At 39.3% G+C, this 22,327-nt stretch overlaps 1 protein-coding gene across 1 annotated transcript in view; it reads left to right on the top strand.

Moving 5' to 3' along the window:
* LOC115419034 (receptor-type tyrosine-protein phosphatase gamma-like) overlaps positions 1 to 22,327 on the top strand; it is a 662,327-nt gene that overhangs the window by 564,801 nt on the left and 75,199 nt on the right. The window contains exon 8 of the mRNA XM_030133641.1: positions 4,961 to 5,153. Coding sequence (XP_029989501.1) covers positions 4,961 to 5,153 — 193 coding nt within the window. The remainder of the gene's footprint in view (positions 1 to 4,960; positions 5,154 to 22,327) is intronic.

Genomic DNA, 22,327 nt, shown 5'->3' with positions numbered 1-22,327 from the left:
AGGTTTATTCAACCCTATTAACAGACAACGGCGTTCGCCATCTGATTCGGAGACATCATCCTCCAGTCGGAGTTAGATTTCAACTGTGAGATTCTGTTTGATGTTTGATTCCACGTGGAAACTGGGTCCAGGGAAACAAAAAGCCAGAGGAAGATTCCCACTTGAGCTAAAGCTTTACCCCAAATTCAGATACGTTTGAAGACATTTTTACTCAGAATTAAGGCTGTGGGTTTGGATTTACTGGAAATACATCGCAAAAGGAAACACAACCTGATTCATGCATCATATGGTAGAAGCAAAATAGAAGTTCGCACAACTTTACCGACTCCACGGAGGATTGAACAACTAAAATAGGTCAAAACACCAGTAACATTAGTTGTATCTACACTGTTGGAAGAATGATGTTTCCAGACACATTTCTGTTTTCACTCCTATTAATCACCTTTGACCAGGTTTATTGAGTCCAGTTACACTTTATCTATTAACAATGAATCACACTGTCCCAATAATTTCATGGAAGAGGTACAAAAAAATATTTCATTACATTACTTCATGGGGAACATTATTATTTATAGCTACTATGCATTAATGTTGCTGCTGTGTATGTGCAGAAGAGTAGCTGTGAAGGATAAGGATTAATCAAGTCCTCTACCCTGAATATTGAAATTAGAGTATGGCTGATGTTATGATGTTTCTAGGCTTTGGAGACAGTCGTTAGCTTAGCGGCTAACAGTAGCGTCCACATGTGAATCATCAATACAATGTAGAACTTTAACACTGGGAGAAAACATCTGTTTCATCAGCATCATCATTAAAGATAACATTTAAGTAGTGAAAGTATGAGTAGAACTGAAAACAAACAAAGAAATAACAGATAACACACAAAAACTATAGCTCAGGTTACAGTCCAGGCTGGTCCAGTTCAATATGGCGGTGATGTTGGATCATGTGACTTCAGGTCAGTTATCAGACGTCAGGGTCAAAGTTCATACGACCACATGATTGGTTATAAATTGCAGTTTTGTAAGTCCATCCGTTCCTACAGGTTCTCGTAGTGTTCCAGATGTGTTGCCAGGTCCTGTCAGGTGTCATGTGGCGTCCTTGGTGACCCATTGTGTTCTGTGTCATGCCTGGTTCTGGGCCACGTCCTGGAGTCTGAATCTGGTCCAGACGCCACCGTGATTCGACCCGTTTAGCAGAACCTGAGGTGTCGCTCTGGGCCACCGCTGACACCTGGACTCAGACCAGTGTGGAAGGACAAAGGTGATGCGTCATCCATTAGGCGTCCGGTGCCAGACTGGGGGCCACTGATGGGTTGCCAGATCTGAACATCTCCCGGGCCAGGCCTTTTTTGGATTCCGTAGCAGGAGCTGTCTCATGCACAGCTTATGCAAATATTCTGACAAATGATTGGTGACAATGTTTTATTTCAACAAAACACTGAGTATTTCAAGGGCCTGCCAACTCCAGCGCGACATTTCTAGTGTCATTTGGAGTGTTTGTGGTTGGTTTTCAACAGAACACAGGCTGCATGAATATGCATCACGACTCCAAAGCCCAATTATCCCGCGGGGCAGCACTTCACACATCCAGGCCACAGAAGCCTCCTCACTGCAGGTTCATGTTACCCCCTCCCCAAAACGGTCTGAGGAGGGGCTGGGGGGGTTGGAAGGACTCCAACAGCTTCTGAAAACTGCTCTCCACAGCTTCAAATCACTGACGCTTTTTGATTTACTGTCGTGTATTTTATTGTTTTAAAGCTCTTCATTCAACCTCTTGTTCCTCTGCATTTTAACTGGATTAGATTTGGTTTATTTTAGTTTTTTGTGTTGATCGTTCAGTTGTTCACATCCTGTATGAATACAACAGTCATGTCTTTGGAGCCTTAACATGGGCTCTTTGTCATGTGATAGAGGTCGGCTTTACTTGTTTTTATGCTAAGCTAAGATAATCACCTGCTCTACAGCTTTAGTAGTGGACGTAGCCACTGTGAAGTTTATGCATTAGCCTCTTTTCCACAGCACTTCTGTTACGGTAATATTTCACCTTTATTCTGGAAGAACGTCTGTGTAAATGAAATGGTGGGATCATTTGCTCCCACCTCTGTCACGGCTCTGTAACACCTCTGGAGGTAGTAACAGAGCCGTGATAAAGGTGGAATCATGATTCCGGAACGCTATGTAAAAGGAACACATCTCGTTCTCCAACCAAGGTGTGACATTTTGATGACATATTGCGAGTGCAACCCCCATGCTGGGAGGATTTAAAATTGAGCACAGGCCATGTACAGTAAACAAACATTGGGCGGAGGACTCTATCCATGCTAACATCTGTGGAACAGTGAAAGACGGGGTGACTCTGGAGGTGTTAGCAACACCGCTGTTCGAGGTATTTCCGACGCACAAGTTTTATGTTACACTATACACTGTGCTGTGTCACTGCCCTTTTGATTCTGGAATGCAGGTCTGCTGTGTCAAAGTCCAGCCTGTCTCACCTCTGTTACTCCTTTGGCTTGGCTGTGGAAATCGGTCAGTGGTGGAAAAAAGGTGGGATCACCATCTCACCATTTTTCCGGGATCTCTGTGTAAAAGTGACTATTGAAACCTTGAGTTCAACATTTTATGAAGATCTTGTCTGTTTTGACCCTGAGGTGGAAAGTTTGAGAAAAGATAGAGAAGGGCTGAAACTTTTAAACTAACATTATCAATGCTAACTTTCTGAATACTTACCCACATGTTAGCCACCAAGTTATTTCAGCTACTTGCTAAATGTTAACAGTGTATTTAATCAGAGTGATATAAACACCTGTAATAGTGATAGCTGATGCATTATATAAACTAATATTAAAAAAAAAAAAAAAAAAAGTAATAGTCATTTAACAAAGTTATGCTAACAGACCAAGTAATGGTAAAGTGTGTGATACACTGGGATTATGCAGAACTTTAAGCCTTAATACAATGTAAATGTGAACGATGTCAGATTCATTTGTGCTCATTTACTGATATAAAATGTGTTTTGGAATTAATTTTGTGCTCGGAGCTGGTCAGCTTTAGCCGACTGTACCATTTACAGCTACTATTTATTAATGTTGCTGTTGTAGATGAGTAGTAGAGTTTGTTTGTTTATTTCAAATATCAACATTTATAACCAATACAAAGAAAAACAATATAAAACAGAAAAGAAAACATATTCGGAAAGGAGCACAATGAAGTTCAACTTCTATACTGCCGCCCCCTTACCCCATGTTTTTTACTGACCATGAATTCTCATGTCAGCTCCACAAAGTACCTTAACAAATTTTGTACATATCAAAATAATTTCTGACTAAGCCTGCATAAAACACACAAATGCTGTACACATCAGAAATAAACTCTGTCCATTTCATGACAGTAGTGCACATCAAAATTGAAAATTAAAGAGTAGCTGTGAAAGATAAGGATTAATCAAGTCCTCTACACTGAATATTGAATATAATATTGCTAATGTTATTGTGAGTTTCTAGGTTTTGCAGACACTTGTTAGCTTAGCAACAGAGCAGCTAACAGCAGCTTCCACATGTGAATCATCAGTACAGAATCTGTGAATGAATGAGCTGTATAAAAAGCAGTGAAATGCTTTTGTCCAACAGGCTTTAAACATTTATTTCAACGGTAAAGTTGTGGTGGTCTACAGTGATCGACTCGCTTTTGGAGCTTCTGGTGGACATTTGAGGAACTGCATGTTTTGACACTTTCTTTGGGTCAATTTTTCAGCCCAAGACATCGACACAGAGCCAAAAAAGATCAAATCTAATTATCCTGAATTAGATACATTAGTAACGCCTTCACTAGTGATTATTCCAGTGTTTTCCAGTTGTTTCATCTCAGACTTGTTGTCATACATTCGAGCTATTTTAACAGTACTTTGATTTGTTATTTATTCCTTATATGCATGGTTTACAATTTCCCTATTTTCAATATTTTATATCAAATTCAGTTTTTTAATGGTATTAAGGCTTTGTTTTGCTGCTGCTGTGACCCAGTTTCCCCATGGGATCATTAAACTTTCATTCTTTCTCATTTATATTTTCAATAACAGATCTGTGTTCAGTTCAGTTTGTAAAGAATGAATGTGGCGTCTCACAGTTGGAAAAGAACCTCCAAATCCCCACAGAGCGCCGGCTGTTGGGGGTTCTGGGTTGTGTGTTCTTTGTAGTTCAACGTTTTGAGTTCTTTGTGTGTGGTTCTGGGTATGTGTTCTTTGTGTGTGGTCCTAGGTTGTATGTTCTTTAGTATGGTTCTGGGTTCTTTGTGGTTCTAGGTTGTGTGTTCTTTGTGTGTTGGTCTAGATTGTGTGTTCTTTAGTATGGTTTTGGGTTGTGAGTTCTTTGTTTGTGGTTCCAGGTTCCGTGTTGTCTTTGTGGTTCTGGGTTGTATGTTCTTTGTGTGTGGTTCTGAGTTGTGTGTTTTTTGTGTCTGGTTCTAGGTTGTGTGTTCTTTAGTATGGTTCTGGGTTGTCTGTTCTTTGGGGTTCCAGGTTGTGTGTTCTCTGTTTGTGGTTCTAGGTTATGTGGTCTTTATGGTTCTAGGTTGTGTGTTCTTTGTGTGTGGTTCTAGGTTGTGTGTTCTTTAGTATGGTTCTGGGTTGTCTGTTCTTTGGGGTTCCAGGTTGTGTGTTCCCTGTTTGTGGTTCTAGGTTATGTGTTCTTTATGGTTCTAGGTTGTGTGTTCTTTGTGTGTGGTTCTAGGTTATGTGTTCTTTATGGTTCTGGGTTGTGTGTTCTTAATGTGTAGTTCTAGGTTGTGTGTTCTTTAGTATGGTTCTGGGTTGTCTGTTCTTTGGGGTTCCAGGTTGTGTGTTCTTTGTTTGTGGTTCTAGGTTGTAGGTTCTCTGTGGTTCTTGGTTGTGTATTCTTTTTTTGTGGTTCTGGGTTGTGTGTTCTTTGTGGTTCTAAGCTGTGTGTTCTTGTCCTCTGCTGTAGTTGGAGGCCTTCTACCAGATCTTCACCACGGAGCAGCAGGATCACGTCAAGTCGGTGGAATATCTGCGCAGTAACTTCCGGCCCATCCAGAGTCTGGACAACCGCCACATCTTCAAGTCGGCGGTCAAAGATGCGTGGCTGCCGGACCTGACAGACAGCGGCAACGGGCCGTATGGGACCGAGGCGTCCAAAGGTAAAAGATCCAACCACCACTCAGAGTCCACCGTGTTCAGGTTTATTTACTTTATTTGTTTATCCTTTAACCCTTTGGTATCGCGCACAGAGCAGTCCTTCTGCTGAAAATCACTGAAAGTGCATAATCTGCACAGTAGCATAATGTCCAAAAAAATTTCATGCAGTTTCTTAACTTCTTTAACATACATTTTTGAATTTCGTCAACTTGGTCCATAAACAAAAATACGAAATACTCAATAACTATCATATTTTGAACCCTTTAAATGCCATATTTGGAATCCTACTATAATGGACGTTCTGCGCGTCTTTGTCCGGCACGTCTTTGTCCGACGTGTGTCCGACGTGTGTTGCAGCACGGGAGGATGTACGGATGCAATGCCACTGTTCCACCACAGGAGGGCGCTATCATACAATGAAACCACTGGTACAATGCCGCTAGTGTAACTAACCATATTTTTTGATCCAAATAACACACACATTTTTTTCCTTCAGTATTCTACATATAAATTGTATTGTTTATATTTTTTTTTCATCCTGTCATATGTCAATGATTAACACCAACATCGGTTAATATACATTATTATTTTTTGTGCTAGGTCAGATGTTAAATGCTAAAATGTGTCAGTGTGCATTTTGTACTCACTTGGTAGAAGGGTGTTAGTGTAGGAATTTAACATTATTTACAATGTGATGATTTTAGTGGATGGGTCAGAATTTAAAAAATCATGTAAAACATGAGCAACTTTTATTGCTGACCTAAAACAAATTCTGAAAAATAATATAGCCTTTTATAACATGAAGTGTAAAGTGTGCATAATGAGCTCACCTGGATACCGGAAGGATATTTAACCAGGTTGGTCAGTTGAGAATCAGTTTTCATTTCCAATGACGACCTGGATAAGAGGTAACACACCAGATAGAACAAAACTGAACAAAGAAACAAATAAGAGCCACATAACATAATCATCTGGCCCATGGGATGAATCAGTGAAATGCCGAAATTACACTGAAGATATTAACAGTTATTATAGTTCAGGTTCCACATTCAGACCAATATGATCTAAAGTGGATCAGACCAGTAAAATACTATCATATCGTATCTCTTTGTTTTAGTGTAAAAAACTACAATTACATGAAAATGTTTACATTTGCAATCTATCCTTTAACAAAAAATGGGAATTATCTGAACAAATACAGTATGAACAACCTGAAATGAATTTAGAGAAGTCAGTGTAATTGTATTAATATTCTGTCTGTTATTAAATGCTGTGTGTATTTGTAGATCCACTGTGATCTGTAAGTTATAATGTACATGTGGAAGTGATAAACTGAGACAGAATATTAGTAAAATTGCACTTATTTTTCTTAATAAATTTCATTTTTTTCATAGCTGTTCATGTTACTCATATTTTTTAAAGAATAGTTTGTAGATAGAAACCTTTTCATAATGTAATTTTACTTTTTTCAGTCTAAAACACAGAGAAAAGTTGACATTATTTAATATATTATTATGTTATTATTTTACTGGTTTGGCCCACTTCACGTCTTATTGGGAGGATGTAGCCCCTGAACTTTGACACCCCTGCTTTAGGGGGACAACTTCTCTTAAAAACCATACATTTAGTTTTATTTGTGTTTAAAAGGTTCCGTTCTGCAGAAACATCCTCAGGTCCAGACCAAATGCTGGACCTAGTTACACATTCCCATTTTCACAATCAGTTTTATTTATTGAAGAATATGAGATTAAAATAATTATCAGATCATTAAATACTTTCTTTGGATTCATGGAGATCTCTGGAACACAAGGATTTAAACCAAAATATTTAGCAAATTTTAACCAAAAATTCTGAAAATTGGCCAAATTAATGCTAATTTATACGCCGTTCCACCCATTAGAGCCGTGAAATGAGTCAGATTTGGTTATTCATTCTTATCATCATGATGTAGAAGTTTAAACTCAAACTCTTCCAAAGTCTTTATCTAGTATTTCCTTTTTGTGCGCGATTGCGTTCACCACTGCTTATTTTTGTGATTTATTCAGTCAATGCCGCATCTCATTATTTTACACATAAACACAATGATTAAGATGTGTCTGTATCTTATTCACATTTATGTTTTACTCATACACGGACTTTCCATCTCATTGATTGAATTTTAAGTTTTGGTCTAATTTTCCACATTTCCAGGTTTTTCATGCAGAAATTCAACATGAAAATAGAAACATGTGGATGGACATGCATGTGGTCAGTCAACAATAGTTATTAGTAGGGATGTAAATTATCAATTAATTCATTAATCGTTAGTTGGTTGCCCTTATCGATTGATTAATGGTTAATTGATAAGCGGCGATTTTCCTGAGAACCTGAATTTCTTTTTCAAGACCATCTAGAAGAATAAAAGCTAATTATTGATTATACACTTCATGAAAAAAGCATGTCATATTCCTTAATGATTGATTTATTGAACTATTAGATACAGTCAGTGTTTCCTGTGGAATTCATCTGTTGATGTAGCGGTGTGTAATGGGGGGTGTCCACACGCGTGCATTTCGCCGGTGTGTGTGGGGGTGCGCGTGCGTTTCGTCGGGGGGGTACTCGCACGTACGCAGTACGGCCGGGGGATGCGTGTGTGTTGGTTGCTTTCTGTCCTACTTCCAATACTATGGGGGTACGGTGCAGTCCGTGCCCCCACAGAAGTGAAAGTGAAACTTTTCACTGACTGTAGACTACACCAACCTCCAGGGAAAACGCTCCGATACCGACCCCGCATTTGTGCGTGTATTTATTTGGGGGTGCACCACTCCTACAAATAGACGGGCCGGTCTGTGTTTGGCTCCACCATGTCCATGCAGACATTCTAACTCATCAACGCCATGATCCGGTTCAATGACCGGCTATCCCAGCCGCAGCGTCGCAACAAACCGGCAGCCTTTGGACAGGTGTGGACGGGCGGAAAAGGGCAATTAACCGACAATTAATAATTTAATCGAGCAAATTCTTATCAACAATTAATTGTTAGTCCATTAATTGTTTACATCCCTAGTTATTAGTGTATTACTGTCAGAGCTTAAGCACAACTATAACTATGAATCTTTATCATATTTATTTTGTTTACTAAAACAACTGATTTTTCAATCCTCAGTTTCTCAATTATGTCATATTTAATTATTTTGCAGAAGTCACATTTTACAGTTACAGATGATTTATTTGTGGCTTTAGATTCAATGTTTTTATGACAGATTATTTTCTATCTTTACGTAATAGATTGAAATTCTCATTGAGGATTGAGACAAACACATGACTTTTGTACATATAAATAAATGCGATATCTGGTTCTATCAATAAAAGAGGTTTGAGATTAATAAATGATGCGTTCAAGGACAGTTAGCATGACATTTCCTCCAGACTGATGTGATTAGTTTCTCCAAAACTGTCAAATTGGGAAATCAGTCAAGTCACTGCAAATCTCACTAATGATGTAAATGATGAAATTAGACGATGGTCGTGATGTTTAGAGATAAAATACAACCAAAATTAGGAAACACTGGGATGTAACAGAGGAACAGGTCAAACATGTCAAATGGAAGCACATTTTTACAGTAGTTTAAGTTCATGTGTTTGACTTCATGATTCTCAACATGTTATTTTCCTCCATAAGATCCATGTCTGCGATTACTAAAGCATGACTTACACCTGCATGTGAATTTACAAAACAAATGATCAGAAGTAACATGGAACATATCATATGCTTACACTGAAATATGAGTCACCGTGCATTTAATATCACTGGTTTCTTCTTAAATTTTCCAAAACATCCAGGTTTGTTGCTGTACAGTGAGTTTCAAAACGAGGCTGATCATAAATACTGCAGCTCTGAGTTTATTCATAAATATCCAAGACAGACTGTTTGTTTGGTAGACGTTCCACTGATGTAATCGTTGTTGTTCTGGTTCACATTTACCCGTTGTTTAATTGAATTTTCCTCCCACACCATGCCGCCGTTCTCACATTATTCCTCTGCGGTGACATTTCTTAATATTAATAAATGAGGGGTGTATTGTGTTGCCGTGACGCCCAGAGGAACACGGTTGGTGTCTGTCGGCGTGTGGTCTGGGACGGCTCTGGGTGGAAACTCCCCCAACATACGGTGGTGGGAGGGGCATCAGCCGTCCACCCGCCCCCGCCTCATTACCACTGCAACAACAGCACTCATGGCGCAGTCTGTGTGTGTGTGTGTGTGTGTGTGTGTGTGTGTGTGTGTGTGTGTGTGTGTGTGTGTGTGTCGGTATGTGGTTGAGCATCTGCGCTGTGTCAACTGGCCTGGCAGGGTTTGTTCCCCCACACACACACACCGCCATACCCCCCCATCCATATGGTCGACAAGGAGATGAGGGCATCACCTCCATGTATACACCAACATTGGATGAGGATGAGGATGAGGACGAAGGATGAATGATGAAAGAAGAGGGTAAGGGATGAGGATAAAGCTGAGGATGAAGATGAAGCATGAGGACTGAGGATGAAGGATAAGGAATGAGGATAGAGATGAAGTTTGAAGGATAAAGGATGAAGGATAAGCGATGAGGATAAAGCTGAGGATGAAGGATAAGGGATGAAGATGAAGCATGAGGATGAAAGATGAGGATTGAGGATAAAGATGAAGATGAGGATAAGGAATGAGGATAGAGATGAGGATGAGGATAACGGTTAAGGAAGGAGGATAGGAATGAGCATAGAGATGAGGCTGAAGGATGAGGATAAGGATAAGGAATGAGGGTAGAGATGAGGATGAAGGATGAGGATGAGGATAAGGATAAGGATAAGGAATGAGGATAGAGATGAGGCTGAAGGATAAGGATAAGAAATGAGGATAGACATGAGGATGAAGGATGAGGATGAGGATGAAGTGAGGATGAAGGATGCTGTATGCAGGATAATGTACGTGTAGTGTGTATGCATATATACGTATGTGTATGTGTGTATGTATTGTGTGTATGTGTACATATATCTGTGCGTACATGTGTGCGTGTGTGTGTGTTTTGGCGTGCAGCGTGTCCTTGAGCGCTGCAGTGGGACATGTTCGCTGTAAGCAGATCTATGAGGCTGGCAGAGGAAATGCAGAAGAGGAGCAGGGACTGCTGGGAAAAAGGCACAATGTGGAGAGTTGGAGCTCAGGAAACAATAGACATAAAACACAAGCAGGAACAAAAAACTGCAGCACAGTGTCTGCATTTAGACAGAAAACCAATGGAAGAACAGGAGACGTGTGTTGTATGAAAGCACATGTTCTGTCCAGAGACGTGGAGTTGATTCACTGGTGAATCTGTCGCCTGTTAACGATGTCATGGCCGTTTAATTAATCTGGATTTGGATGCTTTAAGCGTCTGCATCTGATCCTCACCTGTGTAGAAAATCTATTCTATGATGCAGATTTTAGCATCACAGGTCAGAACATAGTGTCTTTGCTTTTGGTTATGACGTGGATTCATCATTTTGATCACCTTCTACAACATCACTGCATTTATTTCCATCATTTTCTGAACCCATAATGTTGTGAACCTCGACCAGATCAAGTTGTACTGAAAAAACAACCCATTTTTAATTAATATTTTACATGCAAAGCAAGCTCATGACAAAATCCCTTGATGAGCACCTCAACAATAGCATTGTAATTTCTGTAATTTCATCCTTACTGACACTTTTCTTTTATGTGTTTTGGCTTCTGATCCATCTCTACACCGTGTCCTGTGTTACTAAAGATCACTAGACAGATTTTTTTTTTTTTTTTACCCATGTGGACATTTAAATTCAGGAAATCCTAATGTCATCTCTAGCATTATCTTAGCATTAGCATTGTAGCTTCACAAGGGGGTGCTATGACATTTGTGAGATGTTTTGATCATGGTTATTTACAGCTAATGCTAACAGTTAATTAGCATTAAACAAAGGGAAGAAAAAGCTCACATCATAGACAGTTAAGACTCACATAGTCTTATGGAATACCAAACAGGGGGCGGGGCTTATGGCCTGTACCGCAGCCAGCCACCAGAGGGAGTCAACATGTTTAGAGTTTCACTTTTGAGGAGCCGTCACTACATCCATGTTTACATCCATTTACAGCCACTATCGCTAAATTTCTGCCTAATTTCGTTACACTGGGGGATTTTTTTCATTCCTCTAAACTGGGCCTCATCTTTTCGACACTTTTTGCATCTTCTAATACAGGGGTGTCAAACATATGGCTCGTGGGCCAAAACTGGCCACAAAAAGATCCAATCCGGCCTGCAGTGCAAAAAATGACACTGAAGATATGGATAGTCAAAGGTGTTGAACCCAAGTAAAATAATAGTGTAATAACCTATAAATAATGACAAGTGTTACTTGAAAATGTTTACATTTACAAACTATCCATTCACAATTAAATGTGAATAACATGAACGAATATGCACATGAAATGTTTTAAGAAACATAAGTGTAATTTGACCAGTATTCTGCCTGTTACTAAATGTTTTGTATATTTTGAGATCCACGGTGATATTTAAGTTGTTAATAAGCTGAGACGTAATCATGTTGAAATTATACTTAGTTTCTTAATATATTTCAGGTTGTTCATAATTTTTCAGGTTATGAACATTTTCATCTTGTAATTTTACTTTTTTCACACAAAAACAAAGAGAAAAGGCTGGATTATTTCTTGGTTATATTATGGTGTTATTTTCCTGGTTTGGTCTCACTGGGCTGAATGTGGAACCTGAACTAAAATGAGTTTGACTATTCTAGTGGCCAAGTGTCCAATAAGATGTAGTTAACCCACAAAGACCCAGACATCAATCACCAACTAAAAACCATCTACTTATCTAAAATGTTTAATGCCTGTTCATCCACTAATCCAACAATACATGTAAATAATTTATGTAAAATGCAGTTTATCTTTTCAAGGTCATCAGATGTGACCCATTTGGATGTTCAGAGGCTCGGTAGTTGCTGTGGAAACACTGTCATCTTGTACAACATTGATTCACCAGTAAAACTCATAGGGTTTGATCAATGACAGTGGATGGAAATGCTTGGTTTATGTTCAGTTAATGATATATTTTACTGAAAAAGTCACTTTTTCTGCAGTGTTCTCTGTTTTTGATATAATAACCCTCAACTTTAATCTAAGCTTTTATGAACATCTACATGATGAGTGAGTTAAATACAGAAAAATGCCTGATTTATACTGACAAAAAATGTAAAATATGGAAGATATTATAATAAATGATGACAAATCACTTAAGAGAGGTTAGATATAGAGCAAATTTCATTTGGAAATTGACACAAAAGTAGCGCTGGGTCTTTATAGGTTAAATGATTTCGATCACTCATGTTGTTTTTTTACATTTAATTACATCTGTAGTTGTTTTTAATCACTGCCTGTTGGGATATTTGAGGACACTGGTGGTTAAATCCATGTGAAGGTGGAGATAATGTCTTTTTTTATACTTTATACTTCGTCTTTAACTTTGGAAAGTTTCTAGTTTCTATTCCTATTCTATACAGATGGTTTCATCAAATAAAGTGTCGTGTTGGCTTTAACGGCATATCCACCTCCCGCTGATGCGTTCACAGCTCCGTCCAGCATCGGCGTGGCTGTGGTTCAGTCTGAATCACTGTTAAACCTGGACAATACCGTCTGTTGAACAGAAGCCTATTCACTGTATTCAGCAGCTCTTTTCCTTCCAGTGCGCCTCCCTCTGCTAATTTATTCCATTTTTCCGTGGCGCCGCCAGAACACCTTGCTAGTGATTGTTTCCCATCATCCATGATGGCTGGTTTGCTTTGGGGTCCGTGGATGAGTGGCAGCCTCCCATTAACGGAGCCGGGATGATGGATAGACGCATCGACACAGGAAAACACAGGAAAACACCACCACGCTGACATTTGCTCCTTTTTACAAAAGACGCTGGTATTGTGTTTGTTGAACGCTGTGTGACTCAGAAACAGATCTGTGGGTAATTTGTTTGTGTCTGGGAATCTCTTCTACACTCACATCTGTACACCCAGAGACAAAAAAACCCCAAAATACAGGAGATGGAACCGACTCCACCTTTAAATGTGAATAATTGTGAAACCTGAAAATAACAACAGGAAACGATTTGAGCTCCACGTTTCACAGGAGACGTGAATAATAAGAATGTCACTAATCTCTTATCAGCAATAAATATCACTGTCACCGTCAGGAGATTGTTCATTTTTCATCATTTAACTCAGTTAAACTCAGGTAAATTAACCCATAAAGACCCAAACATCCACTGTCAAACTAAACCATCTACTGTTTTAAACTGATTAATACCTGTTGATCCACTAATCCTATCAATACATGTAAAATGAAAAACAGAAGTGAGTGAACAATACCTTAACCTGTATGAATCCCAGATGAGCCCTCACATTTTAACAACACGGTTCAAAGAGAATCACACATGACATTCATTGATGTAAACTCTTTAATAAACAAAATTGAAGAATAAGATAATGAAACAAACAAACAAATAAGAGAATGAAAATTGACAAAATAAGGTTGTACACACTTGTTTTTATGTTCAATTAAAGACATATTTTACTGGAAAAGTCACTTTTTCTTTAGTTTTCTGTTTTTTGATATAACATCTACATGATTAGTGAACTAAATGTACAATATGTAGGATTCACACTGAAAAATGCAAAATACAGAGGATAATATTAGAATAAATGGTGATAAATCACTTACAAAAGGTTAAATATTTAGAAAAATTAATTTGGGAACTGACACAAAAGTATTTGTGGGTGAAACTTAGAAATGTTAAGAATATCCAAAGCCATCACAACTCTTTTTGCTTCATTCTAGGGTTTGTTTGTTTGTTTTTTTAGGTTTATTGTGCACTTAAGTGCAGGGTGTTTTTTATAGTTTATTTTACCATCAATGTATCAGACTGAGGAGAAATGAACTGTGATTTAACAGAGGATCAGTAATATTTATTTAGTCTGGATTCACTTGGATATAATCATGGAATTCACAACACAGTAGTTTTACAACGAATTCCAGACTGACGACATCCCATCATATGTGCCTGCACACGACACAAACTCACCTGAAACTGTCAAAGATCTAAGGATGGAAAGAGTTAATGACACAAAATAAAGATCCTCTATGTACAAAGACGCATCACTGTTAACTTCAACCAGTGACGTCAAGGGTTTTACTTCCTGTCTCCAAAGTGGGCGTGGCCAGAGGTGTTGACAGCGTCATGTTGATGAATAAAAGTTTATTCGTAACATCTGAATAAAATAAGACATTTTTTATCATTTTAGTTTTACAGGTAGTAAATATTATTTTACATAATTTTACATGATTTTTCTATCAATGTTTTTCCCTGTTTTATGTTTTTGTTGTAAGATGTTTTCTGAAGCAGAAACTGACAAATTCCATTTTCTTCATTTTGGTTTTCATGTCCAGACTCATGTCACCCAATAAACCATCTATGTAACTCTTATTTTTGAATTTTATTTTCACGTTCTGATATTTTTACATGAACTAGTGAGTGTGAAAAGTCTGAGTGTCTGATAGTTTTTATTGTTTCTGTTTGTCATCCGTTGATTTTTTGTTCCTCGTGGTTTATCAGTTGATTTCAAAGTTTCCATCTTGTGGAAATTTGGTCAAATATTCACTTCAATCTGCGTATGGCTTTCGTCACCAATTTTTCATCAGATCTGTAAAACCCGGGTCATAGCCCAAGTATCACAAATCTGTTAGTCATTCTGTGATTATGCACCTGAATCACTTCCCTCATGGTGAACAACTTCGAAGTTGACTCCATCAGTCCAAATGGTGACAAAAGGCATATGCAGCTTCAAGGTGAAATAATCGGTTAAAATCTGTGCAGTCACATTTAGTTCTACCTTTAAAATGAATGTGAGTAGATCTGATGATGGTCTCCTAAAGGGGCGGGGCTTGAAGAAACAGGAAGTGACTCCAGTGAACGGTCATGTGTTCTTTGGTGAAACTAGTCCATAACCGTTTCTCAATATGCATTCTTGTCTGTTTTTCCGTTCTCGTGTTCTCGTAAAATGCCATCATTCACGCCCCAAGTACTTTTCCATTTGAAAGTTTGCATAAACCAAGAACATCTGGAATACCCGGATGTTGATCATGTCAGCTAGCTTAAACCAAGGATGCACTGGTTGGTGACTCGTGTAGACTTGGCTGGCAAATATCCCAAGATGCAGTTTGCACTACTCTCGAATGTTTATGTTTATGCATTTGGCAGACGCTTTTTTCCAAAGCGACTTACAGGGGAAAACCAATTAAATCACTCAATCAATCAAATTTTATTTATATAATGCCAGATCACAAAAAAAGTTATCTCATGACACTTTATATATAGAGTTGGTCAAAACCAGACTCTAAGCCAATTTACAGAAACCCAACAGAATCCTCCAGGAGCAAACACTTGTGACTGGTGACAGTGGCGAGGAAAAACTTCCCTTTAACAGCAGAAACCTCGAGCAGACCCAGACTCCTGGAGGATGGCCGTCTGCCTTAACCAGTTGGGGTTAAAGAGTGAGGGTAAAGAAAGAGAAAAAGAGAGAGTGATAGAGATAGAGACTGGGGGAGAAGGGGGGAGTAGGGGGAGACACATGGAGGCAGTTGAGGATAAGTGAGTGGTGATGATGAGGGCAGGGAAGAGGCAGGACCACCGCAGCAGGTCCAGAAATAATCCTGGAAGAATCTGTGATAATCCTGGGAAAAACCCTATTAGAATATTTAAAATGGAATGTTTGAAAGTGTTAGGATAGGAGGTGCTCTCGGAAGAGCTGGGTCTTCAGGAGCTTCTTGAAGATAGGCAGGGATGCCTCTGTTCTTGTAGCACTTGGTAGGGCGTTCCACCAACGTGGAACGACCCATGAAAAGAGCCTGGATTGTCTTGTGCAAGGTCTGGGGACCACCAGACTACATTCCCCAGATGAGCGGAGTGGTCGTGGGGCAACATAAGCTTTTATCAGTGCACCTAAGTAGACAGGAGCAGACCCACTGAGAATTTTGTAGGCTAGGAATAAAGATTTGAATTTGATGCGGGCAGCTATGGGTAGCCAGTGTAACTCAATGAGTAATGGGGTGACATGTGCCCTTTTAGGCTGATTGAAGACCAGACGCACTGCTGCATTCTGGACCATCTGTAGTGGTCTGACAACACAAGCTGGGAGGCCTGTTAGAAGAGCATTGCAGTAGTCAAGGCGGGAGATAACCGTAGTCTGCACCAGGAGCTGGGTGGCCTGTTCAGTTAGGTATGGCCTGATCTTTCTTAGGTTGAACAGAGTGAAACGGCATGATCGGGTGACAGAAGCAACATGAAGGTCAACTGATTATCAATCATGACTCCCAGGTTACGTACTACACTGGTAGGAGCCAGAGGTATGGAGTCAATACTAATGGAGATGTCCTGCTGTATGGTTGGCTTAGCTGGGAAGACCAGCAGTTCAGTTTTGGACAGGTTCAGCTGAAGGTGATGGGCTTTCATCCATGCAGATATGTCAGAGAGACAATCTGAGATCCGCGCTGAGACTGTGGAGTCATCAGGTGGGAATGCCAGATAGAGCTGGGTATCATCAGCATAGCAATGATATGAGAAGCCGTGTGAGTGGATGATCTGACCGAGTGAGGTGGTGTATATGGCAAAAAGGAGGGGGCCCAACACAGAGCCTTGGGGAACCCCCGTGGTGAGGTGGTGAACTGCTGATATGTGCCCTAGCCAGGACACTTTGAAATGTTACAACGGTTTCTGTAAAAACTTAATTCAAAAATGTTTTTTGACTAGAAGACTGCAACGAGATAATGTGATATTATGTTAGAACACGTGCCAGAGGCACAATAGTAAGAAATAGATCTTTATTATCATATGGGATTCAACAAAATTTGTTCCAGTTTTGAAAAATATAGAAAATGTATAAATGACATGTAAACATTAGTATAAATGTATTGAAATCAAATCGAGTGACATTGTGGTGATTTGAGGGAAATATGTTATGAATCCGATGACAGAAATACAGCAGAGACAGGGAGGACAGTTCACAAGTACCAGCTGTTCAACTACAGACAGACTGGTGTTCTTAGGAAGTCCATTCTCTGGGACCATTCTGACCAAGACCGTACTTGCCGAGTTTGCAAGACCGTATTCTGCAAACTTGGTATTGAGAAACGGGCCATTACTCACTGTGTGATTATGCCCCCAGTGGCCGATCTACCTCATAACACGTCCAATAAGTTATTTTAAGATGTTTCATACATTTTAACACAAACTGCATCGTTTTTTTCTCTGTTTAATGAACAATACTCATGTCGTTATACATGAAATGACTGATATCTACGTCTGAGTTCTTTCAGTTCTTTGAGTTCATTGAGATTTTTTCTGTTCATACACTTTATTTTTTAACTTGAATCGTGTAATTTTCCTTTAACAAACCTCAGAGCGTCTGCTTTATTCTAATTCTGTGGCTCCGAATAATCTGGTGGACACAGTTCTATCTTCTTTTTGCAGATAAAATTAAGCGTACTGCTGGGTTTACTGTCACATATTCAGCCTGTCCAGAAGATAAATGAGTATTTAGTGGAGCTTCTGAATCTTCTGTGAACAGAACATTTATTATCATACCTTTACTGCTCAGTTACACTTTACCAGTTGTGCTAGAACAGTCTTATCTTCAAACACTTTAATATAAAGTCATGTTTATTTGACTGCAGTTGTAAAAAGAGAAGTTTTAAAGGGATTGGACTGAGTTAAAGCACTGTTCGCCGTCGAGTCTTTATTTAATGTATAAAAGATGAAAACCAAAGTGACGTTTTTATCTGACTTTAGGTCTGACATCAACAAACATCATCAAACGTTGTTGGAGAATGGAATATTTTAGTTGGAAAGGTAAAAGAGGTGTTCAGCAGCTGTGATTGTATACAGAAACTGAATAAAATGACTGCGTTAGCGTTTGATAAACACATCCACAATATGGAGAAAAGTATGTGGACACATTTAATTCAGGTGTTTCTTTTTAACAGGGGTCTGGGACATAAAACAATAATGACAAACTTAATTTCTCTCAACATTGAGATTGTTTTTTTTTATCCATGACTCTGATTTTAAATGTTCTTCCTGTAAATTTGTAAAATATTTTTCGTGCTCTGACTGTAAATAATAATTTTCTACCACAACTAACCATCTACTTTCTTCACATCTCACTGAGGAAGAAAAATCTACCATTAAACTTGAAAGACATATTGATGTTTCAATGTCAGATCATCATGAACAGGACGTCTTACAACTGTAGATATGAAGTGTCCACAAACTTTTGTCCAAATGGTTTATAATACATAACTCTATTTAACTGAGATGTTTATCAGATAAATACAATAAAAATCAGTCCGTGTGTTTTCACACAAAACACATTTTTCTGTATTTGATGGATCCAGTGTTTTAGCGTATGGTTGTATTTTCCTCTTATTTCAGAGTCTGAGGTGATTATGTGTCATTTATAGAATAATCCAGACCAGTTCCACTGAATAAAACCCCTGATTTTCCTCTTGACAATATCATGTGTTTTAATTAGTGAACGGCCTGTTTTTGGACACTTGTTTCATAAGTGGATGTTCTTCTTTGTGCGTTGGTTTTGTGTGTGATTGCGTTGGAGGTGTGGGTTAAGATATGCGACAGCGACGGGGTCGTCTGGAGGTCAACAAATGATAGTCGTACAAAAGCACACGAGTACCACACGAGTACCACAGGAGAACCAGATGAGTACCACAGGAGAACCAGACGAGTACCACAGGAGAACCACTTGAGTAGAACCGACGGCACCAGAGCAGCAGCAAGAGCTCCTCAATTCAGCGTCCTCCAGGCACTGAAGAGGAGGACGATTATAAAACATGTCCTCAGTGATCCGGGAACCACCAAGAGAACCACAAGAACCACGACGAGAACCAGGATGAGAACCACAAGAACCACCATGAGAACCACAATGAGAACCACAAGAACCATGACTAAAACCAGGATGAGAACCACAAGAACCACAACAAGAACCACGATGAGAACCACAAGAACCACAACAAGAACCAGGATGAGAACTACAATGAGAACCACAAGAACCACCACGAGAATCGCAGTGAGAGCCATGATGAGAACCAGGACAAGAACCAACACGAGAACCTGGTTGAGAACCACCACAAGACCAACAATGAAAACCACAAAGAGAACTACCAGGAGAAAAACAATGAGAACCGCAATGAGAACCACCACAAGAAGCACAAGGAGAATCACGTAGAGAACGAGAACCACCACAAGAACCATAAAAACCATGACGAAAATCTCAATGAGAGCCATGATTAGAACCAGGTTGAGAACCACCACAAGAACCAAGACATGAACCACAAGGAGAACCACCAAGAGAAGTACCAATAGAACCAGGATGAGAACTACGATAAGGAACACAAGAACCACAACCATGACATGGGCCACAAGGAGAATTGTAACAAGAACCACTATGAGAACCACCAAGAGAACTGCAATGAGAACCACAGGCAGAACCATGACGGCAGGTTTTTGTGTTCTGTAATTTTCATCTCAGTGTCCAACGTACGTCTTACTTCATATACACCGGTGTTTACGTCAGTTTTTACCTGTGACTGGTATGTGTTCCGTGTTCTGTCTGGTCAAGTGTAACGCCGGTCTGTGTGGCGCTGAGGTTCATCTGATCCTTTTCAGCGCCAAAACCCCAGGGGCCCGCCCACAACGAGGGTGTGTCATAGATCACCGCGGTAGCTGCCGCAGGCTTGGAGGCATCGTCTCCTCTACTAATGGAGTGGAGTGTGTCCTCTGTGGGTTTTACCAGAACCCCCACACCCCACACACCCCCTGACCCCCCCGCTCCGCCGCCGCATGATTGGACCGAAGGCCTCCATCCGTCAGCGTCGTCCACTCATCTCCCCCAGTGTGAGCGTGTGCGCTGAGGGTCCGCTTAGCTTTGATGAAAACCGTAAGAGGATCAGTTCATCAACCTGTCGCTACACAAAGGCCTTAGACAACAGCAGACACACATACAGATACAGACACACACACACACACACACACACACACACATATATATATATATAAAAAAAAAATATATATATATATATATATATATATATATATATATATATATACATACACACACACAGATACACACACACACATATATGTATTTATGTGTGTGTGTGTGTGTGTGTGTATATATATATATATATATATATATATATATATATATATATATATATATATATATATATATATATATATATATACAGATACACACACACGTACAGATATAGACACACACACACACACACACGGGCTGATTCATCCATGTCTTTAAATTAGGGGTGTAACGGTACAGAATAAATTCTGTTCAGTACATTTTCGTTACAGTGGTCTTCAGTTTGATACATTTTCAATATGTTTTCTGTACAGTGAAGGAGACCAGTGTGTGGGGGGGGGGGGGGGGGGGGGGGTATGGGGAGGTGCTCCGTAGCTACCGGATACCAGAAGTGAAACTTAACACGCTTCGAACACAGTATCAATACTACTACTACTACTACAATACTAATCCTACTACCACCACCACAGTACTACTACTACTGCAGTACTAATACTGCATTAGTTCATTTTCCTCATAGTATTCAGTGTTGGATCAGCACCGCTGGGTCCAGTTTGGTTTAACATGTTAACTATACAGGTCACTGAGTGTGTGTGTGTGTGTGTGTGTGTGTGTGTGTGTGTGTGTAGGTGTGTGTGTAGGTGTGTGTCTATATGTGTCTGTGTGTGCTGTTGTGTGTCTGTTGTGTATTTGTATGTGTGGGTGCTGTTGTGTGTGTGTGTGTGTGTGTGTGTGTGGTGTGTGTGTGTGTGTGTGTGTGTGTGGTGTGTGTGTGTGTGTGTGTGTGTGTGACTAATGGCTTTAGTAATGCTAAACCACATGGGGCTCCAGTGCAGGTTATGAATAGAAAAACTCCAGAGCAGCTTTTTATGACTGAACTAATCAATTGTTTTCCAGCTGAACGTGAGTGTGATTCTCAATCAGCTCCTGTTCATCATTGAATTAACTCCTCATTTACATAAAACTATACAGTGTTTGTTCTGATTGTTATGTGCGGCGTCGGATGGTAATACCCAACAGTCAGCAGGAGAACACTTACAGTTACAGTGCACCTGAACGCAGCACATGGGCGTGGCCAACAGGGGTTTATGGAATGGTTCTAACTGGGTCGGGCTGAACCATCAGGGAATAAAGTCACACTGTGATTTTTAATCAATGTACTTAACCTTCCAGTATCCAGGTGAGCACATTATGCACACTTTGTACTTTATGTTATTGAAGGTCATATTATTTTACACAATTTGTTTTAGGTCAGAATTCAAAAGTTGTTCATTTTTGTCTGATTTTTAAAATTCTGACCCATCCACCAAAATCATCACATTGTAAACGATGTTAAATTCCTACACTAATACCCTTCTACCAAGTGAGTACAAAATGCACATTGACATATTTAGCATTTAACATTTGACCTAGCACAAAAAGTAATTATCTACATTAACCAATGTTGGTGTTAATCACTGACATATGCCAGGATGAAAAAATATAAGTCAAATTTTTATGTGGTTTATTGGAAAAATGTGTTTATTGTATCAAAAAATATGGTTCGTTTACATTACGAACATGGCATTTAAAGGGTAAAAAATATGACAGTTATGAAGTATTTGTTGTTGTTTTTTATGGCTCAAAATGATGAAATGTAATTATTTTTTAAAAAGTTAGAAATAAAGTGTATGAAAAACATTCTGACATTATTGTGATGCTGTGCATATTATGTGCTTTAGGTGATTAAAGGACCTCTGTGGGCGGGAAACTAGAAGGATAAAGAAAATCCAGATTATTCAATCCGAAATGTGCATTTGTCCGCCTTTAACTTTCATCATAAAAACACAATAAACTGTAGAAACTTTGATTTAACTCTGAAACCTCAGAGATTGGGTTTATTTTTTCCAATTAGATGGTCTTAAAATCCTCCTAAACCCTTTCACTGGTGCCTTCTCTTGATTTATGGACAGCATCAAGTAGAATAATCATCATCATC

The sequence above is a fragment of the Sphaeramia orbicularis genome, chromosome 5, assembly GCF_902148855.1.
Source record: "Sphaeramia orbicularis chromosome 5, fSphaOr1.1, whole genome shotgun sequence".
Lineage (NCBI taxonomy): Eukaryota > Metazoa > Chordata > Actinopteri > Kurtiformes > Apogonidae > Sphaeramia > Sphaeramia orbicularis.
The sequence above is the reverse complement of the archived record's forward strand: the minus strand, read 5'-3'. Positions and strand labels throughout refer to the sequence as shown.